This window comes from Somniosus microcephalus, chromosome 11 (genome assembly GCF_052327205.1).
Source record: "Somniosus microcephalus isolate GS21.2 chromosome 11, FLI_Smic_1.0, whole genome shotgun sequence".
Lineage (NCBI taxonomy): Eukaryota > Metazoa > Chordata > Chondrichthyes > Squaliformes > Somniosidae > Somniosus > Somniosus microcephalus.
This window is the reverse complement of record NC_140997.1, coordinates 7,923,457-7,938,848: the sequence shown is the minus strand read 5'-3', so window position 1 is coordinate 7,938,848 and position 15,392 is coordinate 7,923,457. Positions and strand designations below refer to the sequence as shown.

The window sequence follows — 15,392 nt, the reverse complement described above, 5'->3', positions numbered from 1 at the left end:
AAATTTGCTCGAATTCTTTGAGGATGTAACATACAGGGTGGATAAAGGGGAACCAGTGGATATAGTGTATTTGGACTTCCAAAAGGCATTTGACAAGGTTCCACACAAAAGATTACTGATCAAGATAAAAAATCACGGGATTGGGGGTAATATACTGGCATGGGTGGAAGATTGGCTACTGAACAGAAAACAAAGAGTTGGGATAAATGGTTCGTTCTCGGGCTGGAAATCAGTAACCAGTGGTGTTCCGCAGGGGTCAGTGCTGGGACCCCAACTCTTTACAATCTATATTAACGATTTGGAGGAAGGGACCGAGTGCAACATATCCAAGTTTGCCGACGATACAAAGATGGGAGGGAAAGCAGCGAGTGAGGACATAAAAAACCTGCAAAAGGACATAGACAGGCAAAGTGAGTGGGCAGAGATTTGGCAGATGCAATATAATGTTGGAAAGTGTGAGGTTATGCACTTTGGCAGAAAAAAATCAAAGAGCAAGTTATTATCTAAATGGAGAGAAACTGCAAAGTGCTACAGTACAAAGGGATCTGGGGGTCCTGGTGCATGAAACACAAAAAGTTAGTATGCAGGTACAGCAGGTGATCAGGAAGGCCAATGGAATCTTGGCTTTTATTGCAAGGGGGATGGAGTATAAAAACAGGGAAGTCTTGCTGCAGTTATACAGGGTATTGGTGAGGCCACACCTGGAATACTGCGTGCAGTTTGGTTTCCATATTTAAGAAAAGATATAGTTGCTCTCGAGGCGGTTCAGAGAAGGTTCACTCGGTTGATTCCGGAGATGAGTGGGGTTGACGTATGAGGAAAGGTTGAGTAGGTTGGGACTCTACTCACTGGAGTTCAGAAGAATGAGAGGCGATCTTATCGAAACATATAAGATTGTGAGGGGGCTTGATCGGGTGGATGCGGTGAGGATGTTTCCACTGACGGGTGAGACTAGAACTAGGGGGCATAATCTTAGAATAAGGGGCTGCCCTTTCAAAACTGAGATGAGGAGAAACTTCTTCACTCAGAGGGTAGTAAATCTATGGAATTTGCTACCCCAAAGAGCGGTGGAAGCTGCAACATTAAATAAATTTAAAATGGAGATAAACATTTTCCTAGCAGATAAGGGAATTAGGGGTTACGGGGAGAGGGCAGGGAAGTGGACGCGAGTCAAGATTCAGATCAGCCATGATCCTATTGAATGGCAGAGCAGGCCCGAGGGGCCGTATGGCCTGCTCCTATTTCTTATGTTCTTATTTTAAATTCAAACAATCAGTTTACTAAATTTATGGGAAAACTAGGGAACATATGATCTGATTTAAGGCAGCTCTTGCGCGCCATGCGGATGGGAGGTGGAGTGACTAACAGGAAAGCAATGTGTAGAAACATTTTTAAAAACCGCTGTAGTATTTTTAGTCTTTTACTGATTCATCCTCAATAAAAAATGCTTGTACACAGTCCTGCTGGACCCCAAGAACCCTTCCTCAAAATTTCCCCCTCCCAGATTCCAGGACCCCTTAGTGCTCAGAAACTCTAGGTTGCACTCTCCAATCCTTGTGCCGCTCACAGAGCTCCTTGATCCCATGACCACCCGCAATGCACCCAGACCCTGGAACCTCCTTCTCCGATGCCCCGAGATCCTAGGACTAGTCTGCCAATAATTCCAGATGGCCCCCGCTCCAGTACTCAGAGACCACGAGAACCTCCTGTCAGCGCAACCAGACATCGAGGCCCATGTCAAAGTATGGCTAGATCTTGAGACCCCTTCCCCAGTGCTCCCAGATCCCAGGGACATCCCTCAATGTTGATAAATCAGTGCCCCTGATAATAATACCTCCACTCTAATAACTCACTCAAAGTTTTGTTTTGTTCTATAAAGGGACTCTCTTGTCTTCCAGTTTCCAATTCTGATACAGTCTAAAACATCACCCCATTTTTCCTTTTATAGGTGCTGCATATGTTCAACATTTGCAGTACCCAGCAATGGGGTCCAGATCCCATACACTGAATACTGATGAACATTAAAAGAGTGCTGTAGTAACTAGTCTCTGCAGCCACCTCGAGCAAAGGGTTTGATCAGTGACAGAAGTGATACTGTCCATCTTTTTAAAAGCAGAATAATTTATTGCGCGACTGTCTTTAGCTTCACAATGTCAGCACACACCTTTGGCATCTTGCTCTGATGAAAAGAGAGCACCGTTAGTTGTAGCCTGCTAAAAAAAAAAACAAAGAAAATGCACATAAATAATTAAAATCCTTAACATTTCTATTAATCTTCTGCATCACCACTTACTAATGTAACTAACTATCTGCAATATATGTATTAACAGATTGTGCAAACCACTGTAAATGAGTCATGTAACATTCCCTCCCCAGGGACTATTTTGGCCCACTTTGAAGAGGAAGGCAAGATCCTCACCCTGGGTCCTACCTAGAACTGGAAACCTAAGCATTCACAATTCTCTGGTTATATTGTTCTAAGGAAGTCCAGAACATTCACAGTTAGCAGAATAGTGCACAGAAGCTTCCGACATTTTATCTTGTATATTAACCTGTGAGGTGACAGTAGACCTCTCTTTTGCATTAACAGCCAGAATACTCCCATTTGCTTCACATGCAAGAAAGATTCCAGTGTAATCCATTTTAGGGACTTAGCCAGGAGGTATCTTTGATAATGAAGCAGCAGACAAGATATCTGAAATTACGAATGATGGCACAACTACAGCAGCGTTCAAAATCGGTCTTCTCATCTTTGGCGCCTTAACTCGATCTAGCCCAGATTGTCATCGCTCTCTACCAGATGCAGGGGTCCTAATTAAAAGGGTAGTTTCCCAGTGGCCATGAATCCATACACAAAGTAGAATCAGCATCTAATACGGCATTCTCACCCACAGATTGCTGATGTAAGAAATTGATATATCACACTGACTGTGCTGGGTGCGCTTCTCAGGGGTTGGAGAAAAGGCATGTTGTTAGTGACAGTAGGAGGAACTTAATCCGACATTTCACCCATTCTGTACCTAACTTGATAATGCAGTATACTCAAACTCCCACCCTCCCAAAAAATGTACAGTGCAACTATCTGCTTCTGCATTACTTGTTTGGAGGAAGGGAGACACATTTAAACTTCTGCAACCATACATTTAACAGCTTACCTGCGATTCCGTCAGCAAGTGCAGTAGCCGTCTCAGATGGTTTAAGGAGGCTCCATTCTGGAAGCATAAATCGACATGTGCTTTGTGTGCGCCATGAATTCTACTGAAATCGTATTAGTTACAAAACAAATCTCAATCGCCAAAACGCTGACCTACCATACAGTCCGTAGTCTTACAATCGCACAAAGCATCATAAACATCCTTCAGTTTTCCCTCCAGAACTAGTGATGCCAACACATCTCTTAATAGGTTTTCTCCCAGGATTTCATGGAAGCATAAGACTTGGAAACAAAACAGTTAATTTAACATGTGAACAATACACCCATCACCAAAAGCCATGCCACACATGTGCAGGGGTTTTTCAATCTTAAAACTCTTACGAAAAGAACAATCCCTGAAAAAATACCTCAACTGTATACAGATTATATTTAAACATAAAATTAAGGAAGCCATTTCAGGCAACTTACCACTTTTACAATCTTCATCTGCCTCTTTGTAATTTTTCTGTAAAGAAACCCAAAAGTGTTTACATTCATTCAGGTGCAAAAATACTTACAATAAATAATATTTAATACTGATTTCCATGTTTCTTAGCAAAATACATCAAATAAGGCACAATTTAAAGTGTAAAAATTTAGATTGGTGTTCACCTAATGACAGTATTACTGATGACATTCAATGCACACCTCTCTCATCGTCCTGCTCTCCGGCCACCCCCACCCCCAACCCCTCCAAAAAACTATGGACACACCTCGATCGGCCACAATGCAGCACACGCCCTGCCAATGATTCAGAGGAAAGGCAGTAAATATGCATTTAAAAATATAAAAAGGTGCTGTCAATTTTTATTTTTAAATACATGTAAGCCACCTCCATTGTGAAATTAACTTCCTCTCCCCACTTGCACAGAGGGAAGGACCCAGGCAGCTGAATCTATACCAGCAAGAGTTGGACAAAGGAAGGATCAGATGAACAAAAAGCAAAGTAAGAACAACAGACTGCTTGTGGGGGGAAGAGGTTGTCAAACTGGAGTGCGGCAAGGCCAGAGAGGGATTTAAAGATGAGGAAAACGATGTTACATTTAATACTTTGGAGGACAGGAAGCTGATGCATAGCAGTGAGGAAGGAGGCGATACGGATGGGATATCCGTAGCAGAGATTTGAATAAGCTGAAGTTTAGAGGATGGAGAGTGCAAGGCCAGCAAGGAGAATGTTCAATAGTCAAATCTGAAGATGTCACAGGCATGTAAAGGGTTTCAATGGCATTAGCACGGAGACAGGGGCAGAGGTGGGCTATGTTGCACAGGTGGAAGGAAGCAGAGCTCATGATGGAACGGATACGGGGGCTGAAACTCAACTCAAGGGTGAACAGGATGCCAAGGGTGCGAATGGTCTGGTTCAGCTCTAGACAGTCAAAAAAGGAATGAAACTAATGGCAAGAACGTAAGAACTAGGAGCAGGAGTCGGCCATTTGGCCCTTCGAGCCTGCTTCACCATTCAATAAAATCATGGCTGATCTTCTACCTCATCTCCACTTTCCTGCACTATCCCCATATCCCTCGATTCCCTTAATATTCAAAAATCTATCGATCTCTGTCTTGAATATACTCAATGACTGAGCCTCCACAGCCCTCTGGGGTAGAGAATTCCAAAGATTCACCACCCTCTGAGTGAAGAAATTTCTCCTCATCTCAGTTCTAAATGGCCGACCCCTTATCCTGAGACTGTGACCCCTGGTGCTAGACTCCCCAGTCAGGGGAAACATCCTCCCTGCATATACCCTATCAAGTCCTGTAAGAATTTTGCATGTTTCAATGAGATCACCTCTCATTCTTCTAAACTCTGGAGAATATAGGCCTAGTCTACTCAATCTCTCTTCATAGAACAATCCCTCCCATCCCAGGAACCAGTCTGGTGAACCTTCGTTGCACTCCCTGTACACAATACTCCAGGTGTGGTCTCACCAGGGCCCTACATAATGGCAGTAAGACGTCATTTACTCTTATACTCCAATCCCTTTGTAATAAAGGCCAACATACCATTTGCTTTCCTAATTGCTTGCTGTACCTGCATGTTAACTTTCAGCAATTCGTGTACAAGGACACCCAGGTCCCTCTGAACACCAACATTTCCCAATCTCTCACCATTTAAAAAATACTCTGCTTTTCTATTTTTCCTACCAAAGTGGATAACTTCTCAATTCTCCACATTATATTCCAGTTGCCATGTTCTTGCCCACTCACTTAGCCTGTCTATATCCCCTTGAAGCCTCCTTGCATCCTCCTCACAACTTACATTCCCACCCAGCTTTGTATCATCAGCAAACTTGGATATATTACATTCGGTCCCCTCATCCAAATCATTGATGTAGATTGTGAATAGCTGAGGCCCAAGCACTGATCCTTGCGGTACCCCACTAGTTACAGCCTGCCAACCCGAAAATGACCCGTTTATTCCTACTCTCTGTTTTCTGTCCGTTAACCAATCCTCAATCCATGCTAGTATATTATCCCCAATCCCATGAGCCCTAATTTTGTTTAATAACCTCATGTGTTGGCACCTTGTCGAATGCCTTCTGAAAATCCAAATACACCACATCCACTGGTTTTCCCCTTATCTATTCTGCTAGTTACAACCTCAAAAGATTCTGACACATTTGAAAAACACAATTTCCTTTTCATAAATCCGTGTTGACTCTACCCAATCCTATTATTATTTTCTAAGTGTCCCGTTACCCACGTCCTTAGTAATAGATTCTACCATTTTCCCTACTACTGATATCAGGCTAACTGGTCTGTCGTTCCCTGTTTTCTCTCTCCCTCCTTTCTTAAATAATGGGGTTACATGTGGCTACAAGGGAGCAGATTTTCTAAGGGGACTTCTTGAGCTAGCACCAGCACAATGACAATGACCTCCTCCTGTGCTGTAATTTCTATGATTCTATAAAGTTCTCTGTCATTTTTTCATTGAAGACACCTAGCCATATGAAAGACTGTAAAAGCAACATTAACTGAAATTTAGAAGAGAGGCTGTCCCTTCCCCAAGTTTAAAATGAAGGACCAAAGATAGTCTTAACATAAGCAGCAGATTCTCTTTGATCAAGCATTAGTTAGGATAAAGGGTCTGTTTGATGAGGACAGTTTGTTTAGAATGCTGATGAGGCACTGCAAAGTGCAAGTCAATTGTACAACTGAATCGCAAAAAGGTCCTTCAACTGTCTCCAGTGGTTCGTCCTCGTATTTCAGCCTCAGGTAAATCTTATGAGAATCTGTGTTGTAATGTAGCAGAACAGCACTTGTACGGAGATATTCAATGCTCAATCCCATCTTCAAAGGCTTCAGACCTCATCACTAGCATCATCCAGATATGGAGACTAGCCTAATATCAAAAAAGGCGACAGCAGCCGCCATCAACACCAAGGCAGCATTCGACCAAATATGGCACCGAGGAGCCCTAGCAAAACTGAGGTCAACAGCAGTCAAAAGGGACTACCCTCGAATGCTGGAGTCATACTTAACAAAGGAAGACGGTCATGGTTGGCAGAGGCAAATCATCACAGCCGCAGGACGTTGCTGCAGGTGTGCTTCAGAGCAGCATCTTTGGCCCAACCATCTTCAGCCGCTTCATCAACGACCTTCCCTCCACCACAAAGTCATGAGTGCGGCTGTTGGCCGACAATTGCCCAATTCTCAGCTCCATTCTCAACTCCACGAATAATGAAAGAGCCCATGCAAGCCTACAGCAGGACCAGGATAACATTCAGACTGCGACTGACAAGTAACAGGTAACATTCACATCACCCAAGTGTCAGGAAATAACCTTCAACAAAAAAATCCACTTCCCACTGAACTTAAATGGCGCCACCATTGCAAGTGACCTACAATCAACATCTTGACTAGAAGTTTAATTGGACCAGCCAAATAAACAACATGGCTTCAAGAGCAGGGCAGAGGCTGGGTCCTCGAAGTGGCTCATCTCCTGACCTCTCCGCCATCTTCAAGACTCAAGAGGCACTGCAGCAACTCGAGGCTTCTTCAACAGCACCTCCCAAACCCATGACCTCTATCACCTGGAAATACAAGGGGAGCAGGCACATGGGAACACCACCTCCTCCAAGTTCCCCTCCAAGTCATACACCATCCTGACTTGGAAATATATCCCCATTCCTTCCTCATCGGTAGGTTAAAATCCTGGAACTCCCTATCTAACAGCACTGTTGGAGTACCTTCACCACACTGACTGCTGCGGTTCAAGAAGGCAGCTCACCACCTTCTCAAGGGCAATTAGGCCACATCCCATGAATGAATAAAAAAAGTCGAGTGTGATGGAATACTCCGCTCACCTAATTGGGTGCAACTGCAACAATACTCAAGAAGCTCAAAACGACACAGAACAGTGCAGTCTGCTTGATTGCTACCTCAATATCACCCCTTCACCGCCAGTGCACTGTGGCTGCATTATGCATGATCTACAGGATACACTGCAGCAACTCACCCAGCTTACATCAACAGCACTTTCCAGCCCTGCAACCTCTTCCACAGAGGAGGCAAGAGCAGCAATGTCATGGGAACACCATTACCTCCAAGTTCTCTACCATCCTGATCTGGACACATTCTGCCCTTCCTTCATCAATGCTGGATCAAAATCGTTCAATTTCTTACTTGGCAACACGATGGGAGCTCCATCAGCACAAAGACTACAGCGGTTCAAGAAGACCCACCACCACCTCCTCGGGGCCACGAGGCAATAAAATTGTGGCTTTGCCATCGTCAGCCATATCCTGCGAACAAATTTTTTTTTTTTTTTTCTTTTTTCAAGTCCTGTGTCCCAGTTCATCAGTTTTCTGTCTCTGTCTGAGCATGTCGAGATGAAGCAGTTCTGTAACAAAAGCTTACACTGTGCTATTTTCATGATGGGAAACTTGATGGAACTGAAAGACATTGCTGGCACAGAGTTTACTGGACTTTCTTTTTTAGCACGAAAGTCTGAAGCTGGATAAATGTGAAGTTAGCTCCCTGTGGAATGTTTCCTGATCTTTCAGATACATTTATTATGTTGTGTTGTATATGTCTTGTATCTTTGCTTTTGTAAATTGTTTTGACACAAATAAACTCAAAAAGTAACACTAGCCTGCATCAGTCAGGCTCCAAATGTACTATTCATGAGACGGGAAAAGTAGTGCAAATCCAACACAGATTCTAATGTGGAGTATTATTGCTAAATACGGTAATTAATAGGGAAAATCCAACTTTATTCTTAAGTTTAGGGAGGCCAAGAGTATTTACGGCATTTGCAGCATTCGGTCAGCACAAATGGTACTGAGGAACATCAACAGAAAAAGTAGCACTCAGTGGAAAAGTAGTTACTGCATCCTGAACTCCGTGGACCAGTCTTACAGGCTGTAAAAACATTCAACTGTTTGTTAGATGCCTCATGGCATCAAATTGAGTCACCAAGCCCTCCAAATTTCTCTCTCTCTCATTCCAAAGAACATCTTGACTATCTTCACCCCTGGCACAGTGTCCTCGGCAAGATCAGGAGTTAATTCCTGATGGCATTCTACATAGATTTTCCCAGTTCTATTTTTAAACTTTGTTACTTTAACCAATTGCCACCAGAATCAATACCAACATTTTACAAATACCTCATGAATAAGGGAAAATGCAGCTGCGTGACTTTGTATGTTAAGCTGCAAGTGTAATCTGAAACTCAAACCTTCAAGGACAACTGAAAGACCACCTCCTCACAAAATCTTGAAGACTATTTTCTACCAGTACCTGTTGGATTATCATCAAACCACAAACTGATTCACGGATCTCCTTTGGAGGAGGAAACCGACCTTCCTTATCTTGTCTGGCCTGTGTGACTCCAGTCCCCACACCAGCATGGTTGACTCTTCACTGCCCTCTGAAGTGGCCGAGCAAGACACTCAGTTGTACAAAACCTCTCTCAACTGTTCAAGGTGAACCACCACCTCCTCAGGACAACCAGGGATGGGCAATAAATACCAGCGACGCACACATCCCCAGAAATCATTTTTTTAAATAAAAGGGCAATGTTGCAGATACGTCCGGCAAAGCACATCCACTACCAATCATGGATACAGTCTCCAAACTAACATCCACCCATCACAAATATTTTCCTATCATCAGCCTCCTCCTCTTTCTAACTTTGCAAATTGGCAACAATTAAATATTAGGAAAATACTCCCCCCCCCAACCTAAGCCACCCCGCCAAAAGCGGTTATTTGTACAAATCATCGGTATGTAACTGGGAGGTAAACTTATGTAGTATATGCATTGCAGTTATATTGTTCATTGACAGATAATATCGTAATGATGTTTTTGCATGCTTGTAGGTAACTCGCCACTGCTTTCCTGAAAGGTGTCCCCCATCTCACCCGTTCACTGCTCAAGTACATCATGGTCAGAATTTATTTCAGCCTTCAACTCACAAAGTGAATAACTATAAATAACCGCTTAACTCAGCACTCCTTAAATCATGAAAGTTGTGTTTTTGAAAGCCTTGTGTGATTTACATCCACTTAGCTGTACAAGTAAACACATTATACATTATGGACAGGCACTTTTTAAGCAAGTACAGGGAACATTATATCCCAATATCAACCCATCAACAACACTCGTCATTGTTCCAGTCTAAGTCACAGATTGAGTAAAAGTATTATTCAGCTTCTTTGCAGCTCAACTCCATGGTCTCCTGAACTCCCAAGCAATTCATTGATCAGAAAAACCCCAAATTCTTTCCATGCTGCCAACTACATGGATTTTCCTTCCTGGTGCATGGAATTCCTCAAAGATGGGTCTTCCAAAGTGTTACTTTTACCCAAGGGCATCAAAGTAGTTCAAATCCTCATCAAGAGAAAAAGTTCAAGGGTGTTTGAGGTAACTGTGATGTTCTACAGTGCTTTAGATGCCAACTACCAAAAGGCTAGCGAACTGTGTAACAAGCTCGCGTATCAAATGAGAGAGGAGTGAGGCGAGGTTGTCCACTGTCCTTCATCCTATTCAGTGTCTTAATCAACAATGTTTTGGAATGATATTGTAAGGAATGGACTTACTGTCTGTTGTAGACATTTTTGAAAGTATTGTGATGCTCCTTTTTTACAGACAGCAGCGTGTTTTTGGCAGGCTCACCTGGGGGTCCACTGCACTCTACCCAGAATGGTCAATAGGTTGAGCTGTGAAATATAACAGGGGGTACCCCCAAATATGGCATCTACCCGGCAATGTGGAAAATTGCCCAAGTATGTCCTGTCTACAAAAAGCAGGACAAATCCGACCCGGCCAATTACCGTCCCATCAGTCTACTCTCAATCATCAGCAAAGTGACGGAAGGTGTCGTCGACAGCGCTATCAAGCGGCACTTACTCAGCAATAACCTGGTAACTGATGCCCAGTTTGGGTTCCGCCAGGGCCACTCAGCTCCTGACCTCATTACAGCCTTGGTCCAAACATGGACAAAAGAGCTGAATTCCAGAGGTGAGGCGAGAGTGACTGCCCTTGACATCAAGGCAGCATTTGATCGAGTGTGGCATCAAGGAGCCCTAGCAAAACTGAAGTCAATGGAAATCAAGGGGAAAACTCTCCATTGGTTGGAATCATACCTAGCACAAAGGAAGTTGGCTGTGGTTGTTGGAGGTCATTCATCTCAATCACATGACATCACTGCAGGAGTTCCTCAGGGCAGTGTCCTAGGCCCAACCATCATCAGCTGTTTCATCAATGACCTTCCCTCCATCATAAGGTCAGAAGTGGGGATGTTCGCTGATGATTGCACACTGTTCAGCACCATTCGAGACTCGTCAAACACAGACGCAGTCCGTGTCCATATGCAGCAAGACCTGGACAACATTCAGACTTGGGCTGACAAGTGGCAAGTAACATTCGCACCACACAAGTGCCAGGCAATGATCATCTCCAACAAGCGAGACTCTAACCATCTCCCCTTGACATTCAATGGCATTACCATCGCTGAATCCCCCACTATCAACATCCTGGGGGGTTACCATTGATCAGAAACTGAACTGGACCAGCCATACAAATACTGTGGCTACAAGAGCAAGTCAGAGGCTGGGAATTCTGCGGCGAGTGCCTCACCTCCTGACTCCCCAATGCCTTTCCACCATCTACAAGGCACAAGTCAGGAGTGTGATGGAATACTCTCCACTTGCCTGGATGAGTGCAGCTCCAACAACACTCAAGAAGCTCGACACCATTTAGGATAAAGCAGCCCGCTTGATTGGCACTCCATCCACCACCTTCAACATTCACTTCCTCCACCACCGGCGCACCGTGGCTGCACTGTGTACCATCTACAAGATGCACTGCAGCAACTCGCCAAAGCTCCTTCAACAGCACCTTCCAAACCCACGACCTCTACCACTTAGAAGGACAAGGGCAGCAGACGCATGGGAACATCACCGCCTACAAGTTCCCCTCCAAGCCACACACCATCCTGACTTGGACCTGTATCGCCGTTGCTTCACTGTCGCTGGGCCAAAATCCTGGAACTCCCTTCCTAACAGCATTGTGGGTGTACCGACACCATATGGACTGCAGCGGGTCAAGAAAGCGGCTCACCACCATTTTCTCAAGGGCAATTAGGGATGGGCACTAAATGCAGGCCTAGCCAGCCAGCGACGCCCACATCCCATCAATGAATTTTAAAAAATAGTACACCTCTGTACAACCCAGGAGGGGATCTTGAAGGGATTGACAAGGAGTATGCGAGTCCTGATTCATGGTGTTATCTCAGGATCCTGATGTATGACAACTTCAAGCTGGTCACTCCTTCAGGACCTTCGAGATGAGGCACAAGGCACTTCGGTCTTTCTGCAGTGAGAGCCACATCCCAATCCAAGGTAAGCATGCTGTGTACAAGACTTGTCTAAAAGAGGTCTTTGTGGATACCAGGACTTCCGCTAGCTCCAGATCCAGAATCAAACTGTGAGGTGAATTTGTGGTCGACCTCAACCTGTCACTGTACCCTGGAGTGGGAGGCAGCCTCACAGCAGGCACACCTCTTTGCAAAATGAGGACAATTAAGCTGTTGGGGATAAGGAAGCCTGGTAACACAGCCCGGTGGCTGACACAATGTCGTGTCTGATGTAGGTCATTCCATCACACTGAAGGCAGTTGCTACTCAGGAAACCTAGACTCAAGCTGACTACTGCTGGAAGGCTTTATCTGGAAACCACGGATGAGAATATGCAAACATATATCCAGGGTTCAGTCGCCATCATGATTGAGTTGTGGAAAAGGAGCTGTTGCTGAACCTGTGTACCTCCAATTGGTGACAGCACTTTTCCATGGGATATGGCGCTCAGGAATATGGTGACAATGTTCGCATACATTTGATGGTTGCTATTAACCACCTACCAAGGATCCAACCCCACATTCATCAGTTGGCTAATAGACGATTAAGAACTCTTCTTGCGGGAAGGTTGGTCTCGTTGGGCTGGAAGGTTACATACCTGGCGATAGAAGTTGGGATTTAACCTTCAGATCAGGTAATCCAATACAGGAACCTGGCAAGTCTGCATTTCTCCAGGACATTGTTGATGATTGACCAGCTTGCCTGCCTCACTAGTGAAAGCTGTAAGAATGGACCAGTCACTGGAGGCTGGGATTCTTCCCTCAGTTCCAAAAAACCAACAAGCCCATGTTCTAACAGGTAGGGCAATCCTCACTCAACAAGCAGTAATACTAGCTGGTTAAACTCAACCCCTGCGCAAACAAAACCTTAGTTCTGTCAATCTTACCCTCAGGAAGGAACAAATTCGCATTTATATAGCGCCTTTCATGTCATCAGAATGTGCGAACGTACTTGACAACTAAGGAGTTACTTTTGAAGGACTGTCATTGTTATGTAGGTAAACACAAAAGCCAATTTATGCCAGCAAGGTTCCAACGTGTTAAGGGATCAGATCATCTATATTAGCGATGTTAGTTGAGGGATAAATGTTAGCTGGTACACAAGAACTCGTCTGTTCTTCTTCGAACAGTGTCGTGGGATCTTTTACGTCCACACAAGGAGACGTAATGAACACAATTTAATTTGTTTCCTTTCTGACTCCTTTGCAGCTATCTGACTGGGAATGTGGTTTGAGCAGTGTATGAGAAGATCCTTCCCAAGTTAGTGTTTCTGCTTCTACTCCCTATCCCCTCCCATTTGAACTGGCAAATGTTGATGAAACTCAACCAAATGTAGAGAAGACCCAACTGGAATGTGTCCAGCAAAACAGATTCAAATTTGGGTTTTCTGCTGGCACTCCAGCTGATTCAGGCCACCTTCAGTTCTGCAGAAAGAAAATACTGCAGATGCTGGAAATCTGAAATAAAAACAGAAAACGCTGGAGATACTCAGCAGGTCAGGTAGCATCTGTGAAGAGAATCTCCACAGATACTGCCTGACCTGCTTAGTATCTCCAGCATTTTCTGTTTTTGTATCACCTTCAGTTCTGTTTTTTTTTAAATCTCATTTCATACAAAGTTGGTCTCTGCAACAGTCATTAAACAAAGACACTTTGGTTAAACCCTTATATAAAAAAAAAAAAATCCACTCACACCAGAGACCGATTCCTGGAGGAAAATGTGAGCAGGTACCTGCTCCCAAGAGCAGGAAAACAGGGTCCCTCAAATTTTCCTTCTTCCTCTTTCTAGAGAACTGTGCAGCAAGGAGGTTTCTTTTACACTAAACAAAACTGAAAATGTTAAAAAAGTTACTTTTCAGAGGCAGCAACAGCCAACAACTTCCAGCCATTCTGTTCTGCCAATCATTATAGGGAGTGTGCAGTTCCCTTAATCCAACTGCAGCTCAAATTATGCTGCAATATTTAAATTACTTCACAGGAAATTAAATTTGTGGACTCCCCAGAAAATACAAAATCTTTAAATAACAAGCTGTGGGTATTGAAATAATACGACACACAACAGATGGTTGAGAGGGAGCTATAAAGATCACAATTCAACTGAGCAATATCTAGATCAAACCACAAGAGTGAAACTCAAGCAGTTTAGCAACTTCAAGACAGAATCAGTGTCAGGCAACTATATACAGCCTATTGGGGTTTTTTTTTTTAAACCCAAGAAAAATATGCTTGTACCTTTCCCAAAATCACAAAACAGCAGGTGTCTTGACCCATGCAGGGGAGGCATAACCTTTTTGAACAATTGACAGCAACTGTTTGAATGTATATTGCATTACACAACTAGTAAAATAGCACTCTGTTTAATACAAGCAGAATGCAAGAAAACATAATATACAATATTGCACACTATCTGCATTTCAACTACATAAACTGAGGGATCCAAGATATTAGCTGGTTATACGATTGAGAGGTTTGAATAACATTGCCAGAACCTCAAGACTGTGTCGATATGTACCTTCCAGGTTCCTACGTTGCTCGGCCATGACGGTCAGAGAATCAGTCTCCCTTTTGCATCAACAACGAGCAAGGAACAAGTAATCTCAGGACACTCGAGACTAATCTTCACAGTCATCGGTTCAGCAAGACTCAATGGCACCGCCTAAAGCCAAAGGTCATGTGTCCAGAGGTGCGGCACCGGGCTCAAACTAAACACTTGCAACAGACAGAGTTTCTTTTTTAAAGTCTATACATTGGGAAGCTAATACACAAGAATTATCTTGCTTTCAAACGCTCAAGAGGATAGAGATATGTATAACCATACTTAAAAATCATACATACACAGTAGTATATGCACAAGTTTTGCTCAGATAGCAGCAATCTTACCTCTTCAATCAGAAAGTTGTGGGTTCAAGCACAATTTACTTGACACTCCAGTGCAGTACTGAGTGAGTGCTGCATTGCTGAATGGGGCGCCCTTCATGCAGGACACTAAACCAAGATCCTGTCTGCTGGTTCACATTGATGTTAAAGATTCCCTGGCACTATCAAAGAAGAGTCAAGAGTTCTGTGTGTCCACTTGGACAAAAAAATTTAACTGGCCATTCATCTCATGAGGGACCTTGTGGTGTGCAAAATGATTGCTGCGTTCACCTGCACAACAATGACTCCACTTTAAAAAGTAGCTCATTGCATCAGGGTCACTTTAGGGGGTTTAAGAAACAGAAGACACTGTTTTAATTCAAGTCTTTCTTGCTCCAATTGTGTTTCAAAAATCTAACTATGAACTCGCAAAGAAATGTAATGTGCTTCAACATGATTTTGCAGAAACACCACAGGGAATGGATCTA

At 43.7% G+C, this 15,392-nt stretch overlaps 1 protein-coding gene across 2 annotated transcripts in view; it reads right to left on the bottom strand.

Annotated features, from left to right (window-relative positions):
- LOC147110285 (ATP-dependent RNA helicase with zinc finger domain-like) overlaps positions 1-15,392 on the bottom strand; it is a 332,514-nt gene that overhangs the window by 295,587 nt on the left and 21,535 nt on the right. The window contains exons 3-6 of one of the 2 annotated variants that reach the window (XM_086000110.1): positions 3,623-3,659; positions 3,312-3,436; positions 3,156-3,212; positions 2,165-2,213 (exon numbers count right to left, since the gene is read on the bottom strand). In XM_086000110.1, coding sequence (XP_085856236.1) covers positions 2,165-2,213; positions 3,156-3,212; positions 3,312-3,436; positions 3,623-3,659 — 268 coding nt within the window. The remainder of the gene's footprint in view (positions 1-2,164; positions 2,214-3,155; positions 3,213-3,311; positions 3,437-3,622; positions 3,660-15,392) is intronic. The other variant, XM_086000111.1, reaches the window with a different exon arrangement.